The 23362-nt window shown below is 59.8% G+C and overlaps 1 protein-coding gene across 1 annotated transcript in view; it reads right to left on the bottom strand.

The window, feature by feature from the left end:
- Eefsec (eukaryotic elongation factor, selenocysteine-tRNA specific) overlaps positions 1–23362 on the bottom strand; it is a 108979-nt gene that overhangs the window by 46978 nt on the left and 38639 nt on the right. Inside the window, 3 exon segments of the mRNA XM_077106192.1 lie at positions 9945–10109; positions 12094–12190; positions 18238–18445. Coding sequence (XP_076962307.1) covers positions 9945–10109; positions 12094–12190; positions 18238–18445 — 470 coding nt within the window.

Here is a 23362-nt window from a genome sequence, read left to right as displayed (position 1 = left end):
GCCTGGCCCCCACAGAAGCCTCTCATTTAGGGGATGCCTCGTCACACGGCCCCAGTGTCCCACTCCATGGCCCATGGCCGACTTCCGGCACAGCCCCAGCTTTCATTTCCGGGCCCATGGCTGACTTCCGGTTATGCTCCCAGCATCCCACTTCCGGGCCCATGGTTGACTTCCGGTTAAGCACCAGAGTCCCACTTCCTGGCCCACGGTCGACTTCCAGCTCGGCCACAGCGGTCCACTTCCGGACTCATGGCTGACTTTCGGCAGGACCCCAGCGTCCCACTCCCTGGCCCATGGTCGACTTCCGGTTATGCCCCAGCGACCTCTTCCGGGCCCATGGCTGACTTCCGGTTGCGCCCCAAGGTCCCTCTCCCTGGCCTGTGGCCGACTTTCAGTTGGGCCCCAAAGTCCTACTTCCTGGCCCAAGGCCAACTTCCGGTTAGGCCCCAAGGTTCCACTTCCTGGCCTATGGATGACTTCCGGCTCGGCCCCATTGCCCCACTCCCTGGCCCATGGCCGACTTCCGGCTGGGCCCCGGCCGACTTTCGGCACAACCTCAAATTTCCACTCTGTGGCCCATGGCCGACTTCCATTACAGTCCCAGCGTCCCACTTCCGGGCCCACGGCCGACTTCCGGCACGGCCCCAGCGCTCCACTTCCGGCCAGCCCTGCTTGCTTCCCGCAGGCTCTGAGGCCCAGCCTGGCCTGGGTCCCGCACGGGCAGCCTGAGAAATGGAAGGAGCCAGTCGTGGCCAAGGGGGCTCGGGCCCAGAGCAGGGAGGCCCGCAGCGGAGCCGACCAGGGCTGCACCCACCAGCCAGGCTGCCTCTCCAGGAGGGGACAGTCCCCCGCGTCGCCCCACCTGGCGATCGGCTGCTGCAGCCCTCACCGGGCGCCACCCCGGCCCAGGGCGCGCTGTGCGTGCAGCGGCGGCCGCGCGTGGACCTGCGGGTCTGCTTCCAATTGCGCTGGAGCCGTCCACCTGATAAACAAAAGCAGATCCCAAACAACCTTTGGCGAGCGGCATATTTTTAAAAGAAAGACGGTCCAGCGAGCTGGCAGGGGGACAGCCTGAGCAAACAACCGCGGTCAAGGCAAACATCCGTGGTGCACGTCAGACGTGCCCCGAGGGCTGCCCGTGAACCGCGACCGGCAGCGGGAAGGGGGCTGAGCCTGGCGCACCCCGGGCCGGGCAGATCGGCCTCCTGCTTCCCCCGCGCGGAGGCTGGCATTTCGGGGGGTCACAGGGTGAGGCCCGGGCTGCAGCCAGGAGGTCTGGTGGCCCTGGGGAGGTGGCAGCCGGCCCGTGGGAGTCAGATTCCAGGGACAGGCTGGGTGGTGGCCTCTGGGTCTCCTGGCGGATGGGGTCTGCCCCCGCCTGCCTGGGATCTCACGGCCACCACCGCTCCGTCTGCTGCCCACCCGTCCTCTGCGACAGAATGCAGGGGACCAGAGCCTAAGGGCTGCTGGCCCAGGACCCAGGGCCACCTTAGAGGCCGCTGGCCTCGCGACTACAGCTTTAACAACCGGCTCTGGAAAGCTCTGGAGCTGGGGGGTCCCTAGTACTGAACACCTCTAGGACTCCTGGCACCGAGCCCTTGCCCCCTTCCTGCCCGGCTTCCTGGGGCTCTTGAGCCTCCTAGGCAGAGGCCAGCTCCTAGCCTCCTTGCCTCCTTGGCCGCCCCACCCCTGACACACAGCTTCCTTCTGTGCACAGAAGTTTCTGGAACACCGTTGCTAGAAGTGGGCTGTAGGCAGCCACAGCACACAAGACCCCTCCTCTCTCAACCCCAAGTGTCAGCTACAAGGGAGAGGGACCTGAAGGAACCGCAGAGCCCAAGGTCAAGCAGCACTGACAAGCCAGGGTCACTCCCAGGACCCAACAGAGGCTGGAGACAGGCGGGACACAGAGAGGCCAAACCTGGGGACCGTGCCAAGGATATTACTAACCGTCACAAGCTCACAGGACACAGGGGCAGGGGGAGGGACCAGAGCCACACGTCAAACAGGGTCTCCCTGAGTTGCTTAGGACCTCACTAAGCTGATGAGGCTGGCCTCCACCTTGCGATCCTCCTGCCTCAGCCTCCCAAGTCACTGGGATGACAGGCCTGGGCCACATGCTCATGCAGCCCCATTCTTGAAGGCCTGGGGCCAAGGGCCTGAGGGGACTGCCAGGTGAGAGCAGGCTTCTGATAAACAGAAGTATGTCACTGTCACCACCAACAGGTAGAGACTCGCCTGTGGAGAGCTGGAATGGAAGGGTGCGTCTGGTCTTCCATAAAGAGAGCAGTCCCCGCAGAAGGGACAAAAGTATTTGTATATGCTAATGTGCAGGAGGCAGGGGACAGCAGGGGACAAGTACAAAACAACATGTCTGTTCTTCTGTGCCTGAGGGGAGAGAGGACAAGGGAGGGGGCGGGGCTGAGAGCCTGGAGACAGCTGGGGGAGGGGCAGGGAGGGACTGCAGCTGCCCCCACTGAGCAGGCCCCAAAGAGGGGACCCAGGAGGCTAGAGGGCTGTGTGTCAAGGTGAGCACAGGGCAAGGAGCTGTGATGCAGCATGGCAGCCACACATAGGCACAGGGTGGCACAGGCCTGTGATCCCAGCAGCTGGGGAGGCTGAGGCAGGAGGATTGCAAGTTGGAGGCCAGCCTCAGCAGCTTAGCGAGGCCCTAAGCAACTCAGGGAGACCCTGTCTCTAAATAAAATAGAAAAAGGGCTGGGGATGGGGCTCAGGGGTGGAGCACCCCTGGGTTCAATCCCTGGTGCCAAAAAAATAAAACCAAAAATGGGCACTGGGTGACTCTGAGCCCACCCAGAGGCAGGGAGGCAGGCCTCGTCCAGCCTCCCGAGGAGTGGCCCTGGGGATCCCCACCCAGCGGCCTCCCCAGCAGAGCTCGGCTTTGCAGGCCTTGGCCGGTGAGAGGGAGGCAGCGAGCAGAACAAAAGTCGTTCTTCTCTGGTCCTTTGTGTTTTTTCCTTTCAGCAAAGCCACACAAGACACAGATGAATACCAGCTTGTTGTCGGCCGCGCACCAGTGACGTGGGCGCACATGAAAGCCCCTTCAGTCCCTGGATTCCAGTGACTCGGGCTCCCCCAGGACGCGGCCGGGTTCCCAGCGGGCTGGGCCTCCTTCCAGATCTTTCTGGATGCATCAGCCCACAGAAGTGCCCATGCGCCCGGCTCTCCTGTCGAGCGAGTCCCACGTGGTGTCCCAAGAGTGGCTTGGCACTCAGTGCTGCGCTTGTCATGCTGATTCGCAGGGCACTCCTGAGACCCGGGAAGGGCGACAGCACCCTGGCCCTCCCATGAGGGGGTCCTCGGGGTTGTCCTCCTGCAGGGATTTGCATCACTGCAAAATCGTCTACGTTCTAGAACTTTCTAGAACTTTCCAGAACTTTCTAGAACTTTCCAGAACTTTCTAGAACTTGCTGAATCTCCTCCACATGGGACCTCGGGGTCTACATAAGCAGTCCCCTGTCGCTGTGTGCTGTGCTGGTCGCTGTGAACACCTCGGTGGGGACACTCCTGTGTTCCTTTGAAGAGGCAGAGAAGAGACTTCGGAATGCAGCCCTGTTGGTGGCCAGAGGAGCCCATGTGGCGCTGACCAGCAGTGGATCACAGCTCAGGCTCCAGCTGGCCCTGCACCCTGGGGCCATCTGGTGTCCCCTGACTCTTGTGGCTGTTGGACTTCATGCTCAGCCCCAGGTCATGCTTCCATTGAGGAAGCTGCCTGGTGGGTCCCCCAGGGGACACTGAGAATGTCTGGGCATGTTTTTGTTTTTCTTGGTCCCAGGGACTGAACCCAGGGGCACCTGACCCCTGAGCCCCGTCCCCAGCCCTTTTTCTATTTTATTTAGAGACAGGGTCTCGCGAGTTGATCAGGGCCTTGCTAAGCTGCGGAGGCTGGCCTCCACCTTGCGATCCTCCTGCCTCAGCCTCCGAATCCCTGGGAGGACAGGCGTGGGCCCCTGCACCCGGCCCCTGGGACATCACTGTCAGGGTAATTCTGGGAATTGTTGGGACAGAGACTTGTTGGGCACAGAAGGCAAATGCCAAAGCAGAGAAGCCTGGCTTTGGGTTCAGCACCCACAGGGTTAAGCGGCTCACTGTCCGGGCCTCCTTCCTGCCCGCCTGCCTGCTTCAAGGACTGCATTAAGCCTGGCCAGGAGACAGCCCTGCCCGCACACCGTCTGGTTTGCATTAGCGGCGCTGCGCTGGCCCCTGTCCCTCTGGCGGCCTGCCTCCCTCCTGCCCCTCACTCCGCCCCAGCGCAAAAGAAAATACCAGGTCCACGTTCAAACCCGCTCCCGGCTCAGCTCAACTCCTGACCTTCCGCCCGCTCACCCCGTGGGGTTTTTTCTCGGTGGCAGCAGCAGCAGCAGCAGCGCAGTGGGCAGCCTGGGGGAGAGGGCCCGGCCCTCTGTGACCAGCTGCCCTCCCCCCAGAATGCCACAGCCCGTGCCACCCAGTCCAGGGCGTCTCCTGGGAACCCCTGGGGCAGGTGGGGCCACCGAGAGCTCGCGAGCCTGTGTCACCCCAGACTTGTCTTAGGTCAACTTACTCTAGGGCTGGCCAACGTTCTGGAACTTTCCAGAACTTTCTAGAATGTTCTAGAACTTGCTGAAGCCCCAGCCAGGATCCCAGCTGTGTGCACGCTCAGCTCCACAGTGCGTGGACATGCAGTGACTGCCTGGCTGCTCCTCGAGCCAGAGATGGGGGCCTCCTGCCATGCCCCCCACGGGGCCTGCCAGCCCACCTCCTCAGTGGCAAGGCCTGGGCCACCACCTCAGTCTCCCCGGGCTGTGGCCTCCTGCCTCCCGTCCCCAGGAAGCGAGGCCCCCGCAAGCTCATCCTCCACACTGCCCGTCTCCCTGCACACCAGCACCCCCTACGTCACCCACACCACGCGCCCACCTTGACCTGCAGCGGGCCCACCTTCCTCTCGGGGGCCTCTAGCCCAAACTCGGCCAAACCCCCTACCCAGCCTTCACACTCACTGAGCTATCTCCCACCACAGGGCCTTGGCACTCGCTAGAATTTTCTATTTGGACCAGGGATTGAGCCCAGGGGTGCTTAACCCCTGAGCCCCGTCCCCAGCCCTTTTCTATTTTATTGAGAGACAGGGTCTCGCTGAGTTGCTCAGGGCCTTGCCCTTGCTGAGGCTGGCCTCCACCTTGTGATCCTCCTGCCTCAGCCTCCCCAGCTGCTGGATTACTGGTGTGTGTCCCCATACCAGGCTAGAATGTCCTCTGACCCACACTCCCTCCTCCTAGAGCCTGGGCGAGCCTGCTCTGACCGTGGCCTAGGTCAGGTGCCCTGCCCTCTGCTCAGACCAGTCTTCCTGTCCCGGGAAGGCCTCCCTCGGGCTCACACAGGGACGGGGCTGCTGCCCCCACGTCTGATGGCAGTGTCCCCCACAGCCAGCCAGGGAGGTGGCTTACGGCCTGGGGGCGGGGGACTGCAGTGATGTCCTTTCCAGCAGCCCAGGCAGCCCAGGGACCCACAAAAGCTGGCTCAGGCCTGTCCAGCCCTGGCCCAGGATCAGCTCATTTAAATACTTTGGAAAAGAAAAAAAAGTCTGAGAACCCTGAGTGGCAGGAATGTGCTTTTCAACAGGAACAAGTTCTAAGGCTTCAAACAAAAGCAGCAGCGAGCCCCTGACTCAGGAAGGCTCCTCCCGCCCCGTCACAGGTCACGGCCTGGGAACGGTTAGAGCAGTGTTTACGGTGTTTTTATTATTGCTTTATTTCTTAAAAGAAGGAATTATAAATATTCTGCTTAAGTGGCTCCTTGGCTTGATGCACACCCAGGGGACACCCGGCTTTCCTTTAAGGAGAGAAAGAAAGGTCACAGCAGAGACCCCAACTGCAGCCAAGGCAGGGGGGGCCAGGCCAGAGGGCTGCAGGGGCCGAGTGCGGAAGGACAGGGACAGTGGAGCCTGCGTCCCCAAGGGGAGCCACAAGCGGTGCAGGTGGGCACTTCCCGGATATTCCTGAAGCATATCCTGGGTACTTCTTAAAGTACTTCCTGGAGCTAGCCAGCATTCTGGAACATTCTGGAACTTTCTAGAACTTTCTAGAACTTTCTGAGGATTTCCTGGATACCTCCTGGAGCTAGCCAACATTCTGGAACCCTCTAGAACTTTCTAGAACTTGTTAAGGATTCCCTGGGTACTTCCTGGATACTTCTTGGAGCTAGCCGACATTCTGGAACTTTCTAGAACTTGCTGTGGATTTCCTGGGTACTTCCTGGATACCTCTTGGAGCTCTTCCTGGAGGGTTTCCTCAAGTGCTTCCTGTGCCCCCCACCCCGGCTGCTGCCCCGACCCTGGCCTCCATCCCCACCTGCTCCCTGGCTCCTCCCCGGATGTCCGAGTGGCCCCTTTGTCACCGTCTCCCCAGGAAGCGCTCAGACCTTCAGGAACCCTCTGGTCCTCAGTCCCTCACCACAGAAACAGCCTGATGCTAGAAGGTCCATTCAGCAAGGACCAAACGCTGACCGGCCTCACCTGCCCTGTCCCCGGTGGCCTGGCCAGGCTTGCACGTGGCAGGAGCTCTGTGGTGACTGCTGACTGAGCGAGCTGGACGCGTCACGGGAAGCCGTCACCTCCTTTAACCCCCCCACACCCCGCAGAGCTCAGAAAGGTCAAGTCACCAAGGCTGCACAGCAAGTCAGACATCAGAGCCCAACGCTTCCCCCAAACTGTCCGAGCAAAAGACTCGCTTCAGGTGATCTGCTTATTGGGAGCCCAGGGGACCTATTATGAAAACTAATTCCCTGGCTTCAGCTGACTGTGACTTGGGGACTGCTGAGGGACGCAGAGTTTTGCTTAATTTTTTATTTGCTCTTGGCCGATTTCACTTAGCATGATCGTGTCCAGCTCCACCCATTTACCAGCAAAAATCATAAAGCCATTCTTTTTCGTGGCTGAGTAATATTCCATTGAGACCAAGACTGTTCAATAAGCACCAGCTGTTCCAGGCCCACCTTCCCCCAGACACCTGAGAGCTAAAGAGCGACGGGTCAGACCCCATTACCCCCAAACCCAAGAGCAGAGGCTGCCTGTGAGATTAATCCCACATGGGGCAAGCATCAGGGGGTTGACTGGGGTCCGAGGCGGGAGGGACGGGGGGAACTGGAGGACGGGGCCACTGCACGGACTGCAGACCTGGGTGCCAGGCCACACAGCCCAGGGCCCCCACCCTGCCCTGGGAGACCTGCCGAGCACCCCAGGCCCCAGGCCCTCAGCTGTAGGGCACCTTTGTAACGTCCCTGTCACCCGCAAGGCCCAGCGCCAGGACCCCTGTCTGAGAAGCAGGCTGGAAGCCCTCTGGGCTCTGGAAGCCACTTTACCCAGCACCCTGCCCGGGAAGAGGGGACAGGGACAGCCAGCCCCACTGTGACACTTTCTGATGTCACAACCCCCAGAGCCACACCACAGCGAGGAACATGGCCAGCCCCAGGTCTGGAGGCCGCGTCTTCCCGGGCGGAGGCCGGGAGACCAGAAGGCCGGGCAGAGGCTGGTGGCCTCCCTGGCTGCGGGGCGTCCCCCTGCCTCGCTCGCCTGCTCCCCCACTTCTTGGTCCTGTAATGAGCCCCAGCTGGGGACGGACGGGGCAGCACGGGACTGTGGCCGGGGGAGGGAGGCCACTGTTTATTTGGACTGGCCGCGCCCCGCCCCCACGGGAGTTCACGCGGTCAGAAGTGTCCGAGTCGATTAGGGAAATCTGACAGGGATGTCCCTGGGCCCGGGGAGAGGGCCGTGGCCTGCGATGGCCTCTTGCTCACAGGCGCTGGCCACCAGTCCCGCCAGGCGAGGACGGGCAGGGTGAGAGGTCAGGAGTCCCTGGACCCGGGCCTCTAAAGTGGGCCTCAGGCTCGCAGCTGCCCGGGGCCTGAGACCCTGCCCAGGACCACGGGGGACTCGAGGCCTTCTCTGGCTGGAGTCCCCTCCACCCACAATCGGGGTCATTCCCTAGGAGTGTCGCGACACAGGGCGGCCAGGCCCCGGCTTTGGACCATAGATACGGTTCCCACGGTTCTGGAGGCCGGAAGTCCCCACAGTTCTGGAGGCCGGAAGTCCCCAAGCGCCAGTTGGGTTGGTCCCCAAGGCTGTGAGGGACACTGGCCCTGCACCCCACCACCTCGCCCCTTCTCCACAGGGACTGCCTGCGGCGAACCTCTGCGTCACCTTGTCTGTCTCCTACAAGGTCACCTGTCACCAGAATCACTGTCCACCCCTGTGGTGGTCAGCTATCTTGCCACAGTGACAAGGACCCTCCAGTCCAACCGCAGAGGGGGACAGTGGACCTGGGGCTCAGGGTGTCCACAGACGGCGGCCCCACTCCTGGGCCGAGGGGAGGCAGGACATCATGGAGGAGGAGTGTGGGGAGGGAGCAGCTCCTATGGGGACCAGGGAGCAGGGACTCCACTCTCCAGGGACAAAGAGAGACCCCAGGCCACGCCCCAGGGCCACCTCCTCCCCACACCCCACCAGGGGACCCCCAGGGAGCCATTCCCTGCGGGGTTCAGGCCTCACACCCCTCACTCCTCCCCTGGACCCTCCTGTGTCACCTCCCAGGGGGGACTCTGGGGACACCCACACCAGGACAACTGGTGATGGCTTTGCAGACTCATGGTGCTCAGACCCTCGTCCTCCTCCCAGTCCCCCCAGAGTCACCCTGTCCTGACATCTTGGGGAGCGGCAGCGGGGCCCTCCTCCAGGACACGGGGACAGCCCAGGGGACCGGCCCAGGGTCGCGGCCAGGACCTTCCTTTGGTCAAACTCCAGCGGTTTGTTTTCATAATTTTACGTCGTACTTTCCAGGATTTGCACTTAGCTCACGGCTGAGAACGGCGAGGGGACGGGGCTGTCCTGGGTCTGGGAGGAGGGGCCCCGGCCCAGCATTGGGGACAGCCCAGGCCACGCCCTCTGGCTCCTGCTGCCCTGTCCCCAGAGCCCTGGGGCCTGACCAGAGCCGAGTCGGGGGCCTCAACACCATCAAGGGGACTGGGGTGACCCCGAGGTCCCTTCACCTGGTGCAGCCGGCTCACTCCTGTCCCCCTCCCTGTCCCAACCGCGCTGCCCCAGACCAGGGACGGCTCACGCTGTGTCACTGTGTCAACGTGGGGGACCACAGTGCCCAGGGAGGTGCTCCGACACTACTCTGGACCACCGAGAGCTCGCAAGCCCGTTTCACCCCAGACACCTCTTAGGCCCTGCTTTCTAGAGCTGGCCCACGTTCTAGAACTTTCTAGAACGTTCTGAACCTCCCCCCGCACACTGAAACCCCAGCCAGGAGGGCGATTTTTCATTAAAACAACTAACACTGACATTGGCAGCCGTGGGGCAGAGCAGGGCACCCCACGCAGTCCCCCGAGGGAGGGTGACGTCCACCCACAGGTGGCCTCTGAGCTGCAGCGTGCCCTGGGCGTCCACCGCCAGCCTGTCCAGCAGATTCTGGACTCACCAGGCCCCATAATCACGTGAGCCAATTCCCTGAAACACGCTTCTCTCTCGTGAGACACGGGGTGGGTCAGTCCAGGGTCAAGAATCCAGAGACAGCGGTGGCCCTGCCTGTCATCCCAGCAGATGGGGAGGCTGAGGCAGGAGGATCGCCAGTTGGAGGCCAGCCTCAGCCACTGAGCGCGACCCTTTCTCAAAATAAACAGGGCTGGGATGTGGCTCCGTGACCAAGTGTCCCTGGCCTGTGCGAGGCCCTGGGCTCACCCCCAGACTGAGAACCGGACCACCTCCTGGGGACCCTCACAGGCCTCGTGCTGTCAGGGGGACAGGGCGAGCGGGCGATCTAGGACCCAAGGCAGGACGGGTGGGAGCCAGGGAGGAGCCAGGCCCAGGAGGCACTCGGGACACCCCGGCCAAGGACGGTCCCCTCCCCTGCTGCTGGAGGGGACACCAGACAGACAGAGCCGTGACTGACCTTGAGGGCGGGGATCTCCACGCTGTCGCCGAGGCTGATGGAGCCTGAGAGGACGGTGCCCGTCATGACGGTGCCCTGGCCCTTGATGGAGAAGCAGTGGTCCACGGACATGAGGAACGGGCCCGAGGGGTCTCTCGTCGGGACGGAGATCTGCGACTTCAGGAGCTGGAGAAGAGACCCTGCTGCCACAGCCTGTCGCAAGGGCCAGGGGCCAGGGGCGCGGGGGCCTACAGAAACTCAGGAATCCAGAGACAGCCCGGAGGCTGAGGCAGGAGGATCGCAAGTTGGAGGCCAGCCTCAGCCACTTAGTGCAACCAAGGTCAGAGGGACCCCTAGTAGTAGGCCAAGGGGCTGCTGTGTGTCCAGCAGCTTCTGCTGTGTGAGGAGGGAGAGGGACTGGGGACCTCCTCACACTCTCCTGGGGGACACTCGGCTAGGACCCTGCCTGTGGCCCCCACTTCCCAAGGCCTGCAGGACCTGGGATCCCCCACCTCTAAGCCCCGGGTACCAGGCAGGCCACATCTCCCCTCCCCACATCTTGGGTGCCCGCACTGTGAGCCCAGAGCCCCAGGTGGCCCAGGCTCGGCTGCCCCCTGACCACACCCTGGAGGGGCCACCCCCGCAGACACCAGACACTGTCCTGGGGATTTTTTTTTTTTTGGATCCTGGGGATTGAACCCAGGGACACTTAACCCCTGAGCCCCGTCCCCAGCCCTTGTTATATCTTATCTAGAGACAGGGTCTCGCTGAGTGGCTGAGGCTGGCCTCCACCTTGCGATCCTCCTGCCTCAGCCTCCTGAGCCACTGGGATTGCAGGTGTGGGCCCCTGCGCCTGGCCATACACTGTTTTGGTCATCTATCTCATGGGCTCTGAGGACCCTCAAGAGTGTCTAGAAGCTGGTGCCATATCTGGGGGACAGTCACATGAAGAGCAGAGAGGGCAGGAGGAGGGAAGGCCTGTGTGTGGAGGTCGCAGGACAAGAGCAGTCAGTGGGCAGCCCTGCGGCCACTTCTCCAGGCCCCACAGAGACAGAGGGCCTGGCTCGTGGCCAGCACGGCCCCCACGCTCTGTCCCTCTGTCTGGCCCCGCTGTTCCGCTTTCCATGTGCCACCTACGTGCTCCGAGATGCTGTTGGGGCCGATGACCAATCAACACACGAGCATCACAGCACGTCCCCCACTCCGGCTTCCCGAGGGGGCAGGTGTCACACAAGTATTCAGCGGGGAGCGTTCCAAGGTTTGAGCTTTGTGATAACAATTCCTTTGGAAAAGCAGGGAAATTCAAAACAGGCTTGGCCTGAGATTTGAGGAGAGGTTCTTAAAGGAATGTACAGGCCTCTCCCAGCCACATTCTGGTGGGTTTTCCCTGAATCAAAACAACTGTCCCGGCCTGTCACCCCAGGGCCCTGGGAGGCTGAGATAGGAGGATCGTGAAGTCAAAGCCAGCCTCAGCAAAAGCGAGGCCCTGAGCAACTCAGCGAGACCCTGTCTCTAAATATAATGCAAAATAGGGCTTGGGGACGGGGCTCAGGGGTCGAGGGCCCCTGGAGGAAGAGGACCTCAGAGCTGAGCCCCAGCAACCAGCCTGGGTCTGAACCTCAGCTTTCCTATGCACTTGCTGAGCCACCCTGGGCAACTCACTTAACCTCTCTGATCCCCAGCCCCCTCCTGGGGAACATGGAAGCCTTCCAGGGTTGCTGAGAACGTTGGTCACCATGAACGGAACCTCAGTCCTGCCCCAGGGCCAGGTGCAGGATCCCTCTGCCCAGAGTGGCCCTGAGTGGCTCAGAGTGCCCAGCAGTGGGACCCTGCCACCTTCCTGGACACCATCGCTCATGCACCTGCTGCTCCTGCTGCCCGCAGTACTGCCCCCTCCTGCCTGATACTGGAGGGACAGAGGTGAAGCTTCTAGAATAGCCAACATGGCCCGGGTCCCAGGCTGTGGGCCACTTTGTGGGGGTGATCCGAGGAGGGGCGGCCAGATGGAGGCCAGGGTGAGGAGGCCCACAGAGCCTCGGGCTGGGGGTAGAGGCCTGAGGCCGGGCAGGCCTGAGGGTGGTGGCCGAGGTCTCCCCTGGGAAGGAGCCGCAGGTGTGACAGGGCCAGAGACCCACTCCCCAGGGCGGAGGGTCGGCCGGGGTCTGGGTACCTCGATGAGCTCTGGGATCCCCTGAGGAGCCTCCGTTTCGGGGGCCTCCGGGCCCCCAGGCTTGGCCGCCACGGGAATGACGGGTGCACCCCGGAACCTGCAACCGAAGAACAGCAGCGTTAGGGGACAGGGCCGTCAGCAGGCCGCGGAGCACCAGGCGGACTAGCAGGCACGACAGGGGACACGTGCCACCCACTGTCAGGGGACACCAGGAGACACCTCGCGTTGGGGCACCAGAAGGAAGGGGCTCCCCTGGGCCCTGAGGGTCCTCCTCAGGGGCCACCCAGGAACCCACAGGGACCCTGGCCCCCGCCTGTGGCCCTCCAAGGGCAAGAGTGACCGTCGCCCCAGATTCCCCAGAGACGGGACCCTGGGTGGCCCGCGGGACCCTGAACAGGGCTGGGGACGGGGCTCGGTGGCTCACACCCTGGTCCAGGCCCTGCACCAAACAATCAGTGAAACAGGACGCTGGAGGCCAGGAGGGGGCCACCCGCACCTCTGTCACCTTGCTCTCGGCCAGCGGGGGACCCCGGGTGGCTGGAATCCCACCCCGCGTCCTGAGGGACCCGCCACTGTCACATGTCAGAGCCCAGGGGCTGGACCAGGGGCTGTGAGCTTGGGGCCTGAGCCTGGCCCCCGGGTCCCCGAGTGTCCCCCACACGCCTGCCCCGTGGCACGGGAAACCGCGGCAGCGTGGAGACCCCTGGGCAGACCCCGACCTGCCACCGAGTCAGAAAGATGTCAGGCCTGTCCCCCGGGAGCCTGTGGAGGGGACAGGGACCAGGGGCCTCTCCTGCTCCCCACTGTTATGGGGGGCCCCAGAGAAGTGTCCGGAGAGTCCCGCCCAGGTCCCCTCTTGGCTTTGACGGACAGCGGGGTGACACCAGACGGCCGGGTCCCCGGGGCCATGGTGACAGTCCTAACTGGACGCTCCACCTGACCTTCTCACTGACTTTATGGTCAGGAGGAGCCACCTTCCCTCCCAGAGCTGCAGGACTGGTCACACAGTGTCCCCTTCAGGGTGACCCGGTCCCAGTGCGCAGGCCGTTGGCTGAGGACGGTGACACATCCTGTCATGAGGCCAGGCGGGGCTCAGGTTAGTGGCCTCTTGGGCGTCACGGGGGTTGGGGACAGCCCCGGGGACCTGCTTCACAGCCTCATGTCCCTCCATCGTCACCCTCTGTCCCCTGACCACTGTGGCCACTGGACTCTGGAAACCAGACCAGAAGGCGGAGCCCAGGGCGGCCACCCGGCCCCCAACCCAGGCACGAGGAGGGGACGACAAAGCCCCACAGTGCCCCGCTCCTGTCCCCTCCCGTCAGTGTGACCTGTGACCCTGGCCCGGCCACCGCCCCTCCCACAGCCTCCCACCAGCTGCCCCCCGGGACGCCCCTCATCCACTGTCTCATCAGGGACCCGTCACGACCTAAACGGCAGACCTCGGCCACGTGTCACCCCCAAGGTGGCAGACGCCCTCCCAGGTGGCCGGGGGCTGTGCCTTCCGCGCCCACAGGGAGCCCTGGGCCTGGCACCCGGGGAGCAGAGCGCCCAGACTGGGCACCACCTGCGGTCACAGGTGTCTCCTGGGCTTCTGTCCCACCGGCCGACCTGCGTGCTGAAGGCCACGGGTGCTGCCACTGAGTCGGAAATGCCAGTCCCCAGTGTCACTTTAACAACAGGATTCAGTGTAGCATCAGGAAAAAGAGACGCGGCCTGTCATCCCAGCAGCTCGGGAGGCTGAGGCAGGAGGATCGCCAGGTGGAGGCCAGCCTCAGCAACTCAGGGAGACCCCGTCTCTGAATAGAATGCAAAATAGGGCTGGGGACGGGGCTCAGGGGTCAAGGGCCCCTGAGTTCCATCCTGGGTCCCCCTCCCACCCCCCAAAAAAGTGTCTTCAAAGCAGGAAACACGCGTCTGGGGGGGGAAGATGGGCCAAGGGTGGTGTCAGATGATGACATTTAGCGGAAAAAATAAACAGAAAAGCCCAGAACGCCGAATCGTGTCAACGTGGTGATAACAACCACCTCGAATTGTGTACCTGTGGGGAAGCCGTCCGGGGGGACGGGAGGAAACATTTTAATTTGATGCACTGGGAAGATTGGGGTGCGTGTGCATCTCCCATTTTGATTTCCGCGAACATTGATAAATGCTTATGCGCGAGTCATTTTAAATGCTTTCAGAGATAAAGAAATCACAAAGAAAAACAATCAAAGAGTGAGGCGACGTGGAAATTAGGAACTTCTATGTGTCCCCAAAAAAAGGAACCCGGATGGAGGGACCCGCAGCTGGGGGGGACGGCCAGGTGGGCAGGAGGCTGGCACCACCTTTGTGGATATTAGACGCATAAATATTAAAATGGCCAGAGGCCAACAGACCAGATATATGTGCCCAGGTCACACGAGTCTGACGCACTTAGGAGAGATGTGCCATGTCCCCACTGATTCCAGAGTCCCATGTTGAAAATAAAATGGCATTTGTAGTTTTAAGTTTCAAATATATTTTGAAGGCAGAATATGTTCAACATATGAACCCAAGTCAGTTGTTCACTCACCTGTCAACAGGAGAACCCCTTTAGAAAATATCATGGCAGGCCAGGCACCGGGACACACACCTGTCATCCGCAGCAGCTCAGGAGGCTGAGGCACGAGGATCGCAAGGTGGAGGCCAGCCTCAGCAACTTAGCAAGGCCTTAAGCAACTCAGGGAGACCCTGTCTCTAATTAAATTTTAAAAAGGGCTGGGGATGGGGCTCAGTGGGTAAGTGCCCCCTGGGTTCAACCCCTGGTACAAAAGAAAAAAAAAAAAAAAAGAACTTTTGTATATGAGAGGACCCTGCCAAAAAATCAAAATGACAATCTACGGACTGATAGAGAAGAATCGCAAATCCTACCTATGGCAGGGGTCAGTGTATAAATCTGCAATTCAACAACAACAATCCAATTAAAATGGGCAAAGGATAGAAATATTTTTCCATGAAGCTATACAAATGGCCAATAAGCCCCCTGAGATCTCAGCCTCACTAGTCGTGAAAAACAACAGTCTCATTTCCTACCTCCTGGGGCTGGTTTTGGACGGTAGGGGTGGCAGGGACGGAACCCAGGGGCACCTCACCACTGAGCTACACCCCAGCCTTTTCTTTATTTAGCTGTTGAATCGTGTATTTTTTTTATTTCTTAGATAGGATCTTGTCAAGTTGCTCACGGCCTCACTAAGTTGCCGAGGCTGGCCTCCAACTTGCAATCCTCCTGTCTCAGCCTCCCCAGCTGCTGAGATGACAGGCACGTGCCACAGCACCCAGCTAGATATTTTATATAAATATATTAGTGTATGTATAAATGCCATTACATATATCTGTGTCTATTGGGGTGTACGGGGATAGAACATGTTGGGAAAACACTCGAGCCTGGAGCCGCCACCTAGCCCCAATAGAGTCTATATTCAAAGGACTTGAAATCAGGGACTTAAACAGATATCTACCTCTACACCCAAATTCCCAGCACGATCATTCATGACAGACAGGGAACAACACAAGTGTCCATTAAGAGAAGGATGGATCAACAACACAGGGCCCAGGTACACCACAGAATACTATACAGCCACAAAAAAGAAGCCAAGTTCTGAAACCTGGTACAATATAAATAGAATTTCTGGAAAACTTTATGGTCTGTGAAATGCAGGATTCCCCTCAGCTCAGGGACCTAGAACAGGTGAAATTCACAGACAGAAAGCAGAACAAGGGCTCCTAGAGGAACAGGAAGAATTGCTTCATGGGTATAACTGATTTGGGAGATCGTGAAAAGGTTTTGGGAGATGAGTATAAAGTATTGTGACTGTATTTGAGGTCACTGAATCGCAGTTACAAGTGAAAATGATAAATATTGTGTATATTTTACCACAATTAAAAAAAAAATGTGACAGGGCGCAGCGGCTCACACCTGTCATCCCAGCAGCTCGGGAGGCTGAGGCAGGAGGATCGCAAGGTAGAGGCCAGCCTCAGCCACTCAGCGAGACCCTGTCTCTAAATAAAATAGAAAAAGGGCTGGGGACGGGGCTCAGGGGTTCAGCACCCTGGGTTCCACCCCTAGGACCTAAAATCATGTTAAAAAAAATTGAAAGTCCCCACCAACGGACCATCCCCTTTGGCTCTGTCGTGAAGTCTGTCATTTGACCTTCAACTACGACATTCCAACAGGAAGAGCCATCTCAACCTGCCGATGAGGGATCTTCCTTCACGGTCACTCATGGACGTGGCCAAGTATGAACTGACCCTCCAGAGTCCCTCCGGCCTTCCCAGAAGGTCCCATTCCCGGGGTCAATGACAGCGACATTGCACGGCGCTTTCTCTGCGGGGTCCCCGAGACCTGTTCTCCCGCTCTGTGACAAGTAAATAAAGCGGCAGGGAGATCAAATAACTCACTCCAGAGGAGATATAATTTTTTATCTCCCTTTTTACAGCCTCAGGCCCACTTCCGCCGGGAGCCGCAGCGCTGCATGCTCATGCAACACTTCTCTAAATGTGTCGATTTTATCGGATTGATGAATTTTGGTCACAAAAGGCAGCGCAGGAAAATCTTTTATGACATATTTGGTGCATTCACGGGGCTGGGGCTTTAATTTAACCAACTGGAGAATTCTGCGGAAGAGCTGCAGGTGGGAGATTCTGGAAATAAAAAAAAAAGAGCCATCATAAACGGGGAAGCAGATCCATCTTGGCAACAAGGACACAAAGAGCCTCTCTGGGCGGCCTCCACGGGCAGAGGCAGGAGGTGGACGGGGCAGGATATTGTTCCCGGCTGCATAGCCAAGGGGAGGCTTCCCTGTCGCCCGGTGACCGCTGTTTAGTATGGATCACCAGGGACACGGCCCGCGGAGGAGGAGGCTGGGAACAATTAGGCTGCGGGGACAGGGACAGTGGCTGAGTTGCTTGGCCTCGTCAGAATCAGTTATTGGGCCTGAGCGACCAGGTGGCTCTGGGTCCCTGGAGGCCCACCTGCCTCTCGCTCCCTGGTCCAGCACAGGGACGCGGCCACCTTCCTGGGCCCCCTGAGCGTCCTCAGGAGCTAGGGGTCCCCCAGGTGGCCTCCTCCGCCCTACACGGCCTCCACCCGGGAAGGTGCCTGTTCTCCCTGGGAACACGCTCAGCCCAGACGCCTCGGCCTCCCACAGTCACCCTGGGTCCTCCCCGTCAGTCCAGCCTCCCACCTGCGGACAGTGATCTGATGGTGACCTCCTTCAGTCACCCCCTCCCTGCACAAGATTCTCCAATGACTTCCCACTTTATTTTCTTTTTAAAACTAAAGATTGAACCCCAAGGTGCCAATCACTGACTGAGCCCCGTCCCCAGCCCCTTTTTCTATTTTATTTAGAGACAGGGTCTCCCTGAGTGGCTCAGGGCCTCGCTAAGTGGTTGAGGCTGGCCTCCACCTTGCGATCCTCCTGCCTCAGCCTCCCCAGCCGCTGGGACACAGGTATGTGCCACCGCACCCGCACGACTTCCTACTGTCTACAAAATAAAACTGACAACTCCTAGGCAGGAAAAGCCACCGAGGTCCTTTGTCACACAGGTTAGCATTTCCAAATGTGGTCTCCAGCAGCAACGTCCGTCCATCTGTCCTCCTACCCAACTTGACAAACCTCTGTGACAAAAATAGTCACCCACCCCAATTCCCTGTCCGGTGTTGATGGTCCAGTTGTAGAGACGCAGACGGGGACAGAGCAGGATTCTCGGTCTCCCTGGCGCTGAGGTCTGCCGGGAGGCATGAGCAGAATTCTGTCCCCACCCAGAGAATTCAAGAGGACGGGATCTATGTCCCCAGGCCCAGGCCTTCCACATGGGGGAACCCAGGGGTGCTTCACCCCTGAGCCCTTCCCCAGCCCTTTTTATATTTTATTTTGAGACAGGGTCTTGCTGAGTGGCTGAGGCTGGCCTCCACCTTGCGATCCTCCTGCCTCAGCCTCCTGAGTCTCCAGGATTTCAGGCCTGCACCACGGCACCCACAATTTGGGGCTTCTTTTGAGCAGCACCTTCACAGGCACCCGACTCAGTGTGGCCCTTGATGTGGCCAGCGCCTGCCCGATCCCTGTTGATGACAAGGAGCACCCACACGTCCTCTCCCATGGGACCGTGTCTCCAGGGCAGACCTACTTGGTGCTCTCCAGGGTCTTCTGCATCTTCTTCGTCATCTTGTCGATGGCCGCCTGCCTCTTCCCTTCGGGTAACAGGTCTATCTTGTTCAGCACCACGACCAGCTTCTCGCAGGCGATCTGACCAATCACGAGGCACTCCGCCGACTGGGTCTGCATCCCCTTGGTCACATCGATGACCAGCATCATCAGATCGATGATCTGGGCCCCTGGGACAGAGAACAGCAGGTTAGAAAGGGAGAAGAGGGCTGGCGGGGTGGCGCACGCCTGACGTCCCAGTGGCTCCGGAGGCTGAGGCAGGAGGATCGCAAGGTGGAGGCCAGCCTCAACCTCTCAAAATAAAAACTAAAAAAGGAAACAAGAGTCACTGGACATTTTGCTGCCTCTGTCATTTTCAAGCAGGGACATCTAGAAACCATCCCGAACAAACTCACATTGAATTGTGGACGGACACAACACCTTTGTTTTATTTTTATTTATTTTTACGTGGGGGGAACCCAGGGCCCCACAGATGCCCTGGTGACAGGGCAGGTAGTAAAGGACACAGCTACAAACCAGGGGAGACCAAGCACCTCGAGCAACTCCAAGAAGCTGCGAAGAAAGAGGGACCGTGGCCCTATCGACACCTACCAATGCCGGAGGCCGAGGCAGGAGGACCAATGCGGAGACCGCTGAGCCTCCACCCCGGCCCCATAGAGTCATGTTCTAAGTGCATCAATCAATCCATCCATGGATCCATCCCCCACAGACCTGGCGGGTTGACTTCCTGTGACAGCCCCCACTGTCCTCTGGATAAGCAGCTGTGGCCTCACTGTCCCCTCCTCTTGTGACCAGCAGGTGCTTCACACTCAAGTGGGCCACGCAGGTGACTTCACACTTGGCACACCCCGTCCCGGGCTCCCTCCTGGCCCCACGGCCCTGCCCTATTCAAGGTGAAGCTGAGCCCACCTGGCCCAGAAGAGGCGACCTTCTGACCCCCGCAGCCTCCCACACAGCAGAGCGGGGGCAGGGGGTGGTGAGGACGAAGGCCGTGGGGTCCCAGCCTGTGTGACGGTGGGTGAGGGGACCCACAGAGCCAAGGCTGCACAGCCTGGTGGGGTCTTTAAGGGACTGTCAAGAGCAATTCCACCTGTCAGCTCAGTAGAGCCGGAGGCTGAGGCAGGAGGATTGCAAGGTGGAGGCCAGCCTCACTTAGGGAGGCCCTAAGCGACTCAGGGAGACCCTGGCTCTAAATAAAATAGGAAAAGGGCTGGGGACGGGGCTCAGGGGTTGAGTTCCCCTGGGTTAAAGAGACTAATTCCAACGCTCCAGGTCCCCTCCTGAGCCCAGACACCACCTGCGACCTTCCAGACCCAGTTACACAGCAGACAGGGGTCAGCAGAGATTTGTTTTCTTGGTATCAGGGATGGAACCCAGGGGCCCTGGACCACTGAGCCCCGTCCCCAGCCCGTTTTTCTATTTTATTTAGAGACAGGGTCTCGCTGAGTTGCTCAGGGCCTCGCTAAGTGGCTGAGGCTGGCCTCCACCTTGCGATCCTCCTGCCTCAGCCTCCTGAGCTGCTGGGATGACAGCTGGGTGCCACCAGGCCCAGCCAGAGCAGAGATCTTACCCCATGTAGAGGCTCATGACCAACATGCCCCATGGCCTGCCCTGACCAGGAGGGAGCCGGGCTGCATGCCAGCTTCCTGTCCTCTAAGTTTTACCCTGCCTCCACTTTCCGTTTAGGAATCAAGGCACATGCCCCATCCGTGTCCCCCGGGTCCCTCCTCACCCGCTCCCTGTGCCTGCACACCTGCGCCTGCTCCGCTCACCCCAGCCCGAGCGCTCACAGCAAGGCCTGGGGCTGGGATCCGTTGTCACAGCACGAGACCCGGCCAGGACCCCACGACATAGATCTTTGTTGAGCTGACCAGAGCCAAGGTCAGAGCCTGAGCCTCTTCCACTTTATTTACCAGGAACATGTCCCTTTCCTCGTCCGGGGCTGAGTGCCACCAGGCGCCTCGTCTTGCCCACTTGTTGGGACCCTGCGATGGGAAAGGAGTGGACGGACACACTCGGAGCTTTGAGTACAGACAGAGCCCCTTGGTGGCCTCCTGGGGCCCAGAGGCGGCCTTTGTTCCCACCAGCACACAGCTCGGCCCCAGCGTCCCCTCTGCAGCCGGCCCAGGGACACTTCTAAGGGGGTCAGAGGTCACGGGGACTTGTCGGGCCACACTGAGAACCAGGGCACCGCGGGAAGCCGGGGTCAGCTCCGGGCCTGCTGCCTGGCAGCGGTTTCCTCGTCCGACTTTTGATCAGGCCCCAGGAAGTGACAGGGCTGGGCGGCCCGGGGCTCGGGGCCCTTCATCTCTGCCTGGAATGAATCGGGCAGTGTCCCTCCCGGTTCCCACGAGCCAGGGTCGGGAAATGGCTCTGGGACGAGTGGGTGGGAGCCCGACAGAGACACGCAGCTCACAAACGGCCCTCTGTGCCTCCCGCTATCAGGGCTGTCATCTGCTGGGGACCACGGGGTCCCTGGAGGGTGCGCAGAGCCATGACCACAGGGTTCAGGGCTCTCGGGGCGGTTCACAACGACAATCCCCAACTCCACAGATTCTGTATCTTAATCGTTTCAAAAATAAAAATAGTGAGAAACTCACAGAAGTCAGCATTGAGCAGAGCCTCGGGGAGCTGGGACATGTCACTTCCCTTGTGGGACAGAGGAGGGGAATGTGTTCAGGGAAAAAGAACATCAGACTTTGAACATAGTCGAGAAACCTCGAAAATCAGATTTTTGAAAAAATCCAAAGGTATTCTAAGAAGCAAAATGGTACTGGATTTAAAATCAGGAGCCGGGCACACACCTGTCACCCCAGCAGCTCGGGAGGCTGAGGCAGGAGGATCGCAAGGTGGAGGCCGGGCTCTGCCACTTAACAAGGCCCTGAGCAGCTCAGAGAGACCCTGTCTCTAAATAAAATAGAAAAAGGGGCTGGGGACGGGGCTCAGGGGCAGGGCACTGGCCTCATGTGTGAAGCACTGGGTTCAACCCTCAGCACCTCATAAAATAACAAGTAAAATAAAGATTTTGTGTCCATCTGCCGCTAAAAGTGTTTTTCACGGGGATGGAGGACTGGGGTGTGGCTCAGTGGTTACGCCACTTCAATTCCCAGGACCAAAGAAAATTAAAATAAAATTGAAATTGAAATTAAACTAAATCAAAAGTAAAATAAAATCAGGGAAAAAATTGTGTTCACCTGGTGACTCTTTAAACTGTGCCCCTGACAACGCAAAGCCACCCAGGGAACGGCAGCCTGTCGCTGTCACGGCCACTTGCCACCCACACCCACCCCGTGCCCACCCTGGTCACAGCAGGACGGCGCCACACAGCACAGCTGGGGCAGAGTGTGGCCAGGGGCTCACCACAGACAGCTGCAGCCCTGGTCCACCTGGGCAGCTGTGCCACGGACGCAGCACGTCTGCCATCGCCCTCTGGGGACAGTGACGTGGGTGCTACAGATGGGAACAGGCTGAGAGGCGCGGTGGCCGCGTCAAGGTCAAGGAGCCGGGATCCAGACAGATTCGAGCTCAGACCACGGACCTCTGTCCACCCCAGCACCCCACGCCCCGAGGGCAGGATCCAGTCCAGAGCAAGACCGTCGCCCTGTCCCTGGGCGGGGGGTGCACGCAGGAGCCCGTGAGTGCTCCAGGACAGGTCCTGGGAGGGCCCAGAAGGTTCCTTCAGGAAGGTCCCAGAAGGTTCTAGAAGGTTCCTTCAGGAAGGTTCTAGAAGATTCCTTCAGGAAGGTTCCAGACGGTTCTAGAAGGTTCCTTCAGGAAGGTTCCAGAAGGTTCTAGAAGGTTCCATTTTTAGCTGCAGAAGGCTCTTTCCAAGAAAGTTCAGAATGATCCTTCCAGGAAGGTTCTAGAAGGTTCTCTCTACAGTGGTTCTGGGAGGTTCCTTCAGGAAGGTTCTAGAAGGTTCCCTCCTGGAGGTTCCAGGGGTCCCTGCGTGGGGGCAGGAGCTGGCCAGCTCAGGCGCCAGCATCAGGGTGGTGTCTTGACTCACTGTCCAACGTGTCCCTCCCCATTTCAAGGCCCACACATGTCTGGTCAGTGGCTCAAGTGGCCCAGCTACGGGTGGGGACAGCCCCCGCCCAAGGAGCCGGCCGCTCTCTGCCCTCGGTGGACCCCTCCTGGGGCTCCCCGTCACACCCCGGGTCCCAGGAGGGCGGGAGTGTGTCCCCTCGTGTCTGTGCTGTCCCCTCCTGGCTCGCGGTCAGAGGCTGGGAATGGAACGGGCTGGGCCAGGAGGGTCAGCCTGCAGATGGGGACGGGCCACCAAGGCGGGGAGGCAGAAGCAGGCTGGGGGCCCAGGCTGTGTCCTCATCACGGTCCCCAGTGCCTCCTCTGGGGGCCAAAAGATCCCGACTGCAGGAAGGTGGGGGGTCCCTGCCACTGTGGAGAGCAGGTGGAGGGGCCGCAGGACACTGGGAATGGAGCCACCCTGGGACCCAGCCGTCCCAATCCTCGGTCTATACCCAAAGGACTTAAAATCAGCACAGGACAGGGACACAGCCACATCTGTGTTTATAGCAGCTCAGTTCACAATGGCTAAACTGTGGAAGCATCCTGGGTGCCCTTCAACAGGGGATGGATAAAGAAACTGGGGCCCATATACACAGTGGAATATTACTCAGCCATAAACAAGGATGCAATGATGGCATTTGCAGGTAAATGGACGGAGCTGGAGACGATCACGCTGAGTGAAATCAGCCAGTGCCCAAAACAACCATATCCTCTCTGATATGGGGACGCTGACCCACAACGAGGGGGGCAGAGAATAGCAGTTCATTGGATGAGACGCAGGGGACTGGAGGGAAGGGAGGGGAGGGGACTGGGAGAGACAGGGGAATGAATGCACGTCCCTTTCCCACATTCACATAGGAACCCACGACCAGGGACACCCCACAGCAGGTCCAGCCACAGGAATGGGACGTCACACCCCGTGTAGGTGGGACATGGCAGGATGTCGCTGCTGTCACAGGGAGCTAAGGAGAAGAAATAAATTTATAAAGTGAGCATTAATATAGAAGTTGGGCCAGGCATGGCGTGGGGAGGCCGGGCACCCGCGGGCACCCGCACACACA

The sequence above is a fragment of the Callospermophilus lateralis genome, chromosome 20 (genome assembly GCF_048772815.1).
Source record: "Callospermophilus lateralis isolate mCalLat2 chromosome 20, mCalLat2.hap1, whole genome shotgun sequence".
Lineage (NCBI taxonomy): Eukaryota > Metazoa > Chordata > Mammalia > Rodentia > Sciuridae > Callospermophilus > Callospermophilus lateralis.
This window is presented reverse-complemented; position numbering and strand designations above follow the sequence as displayed.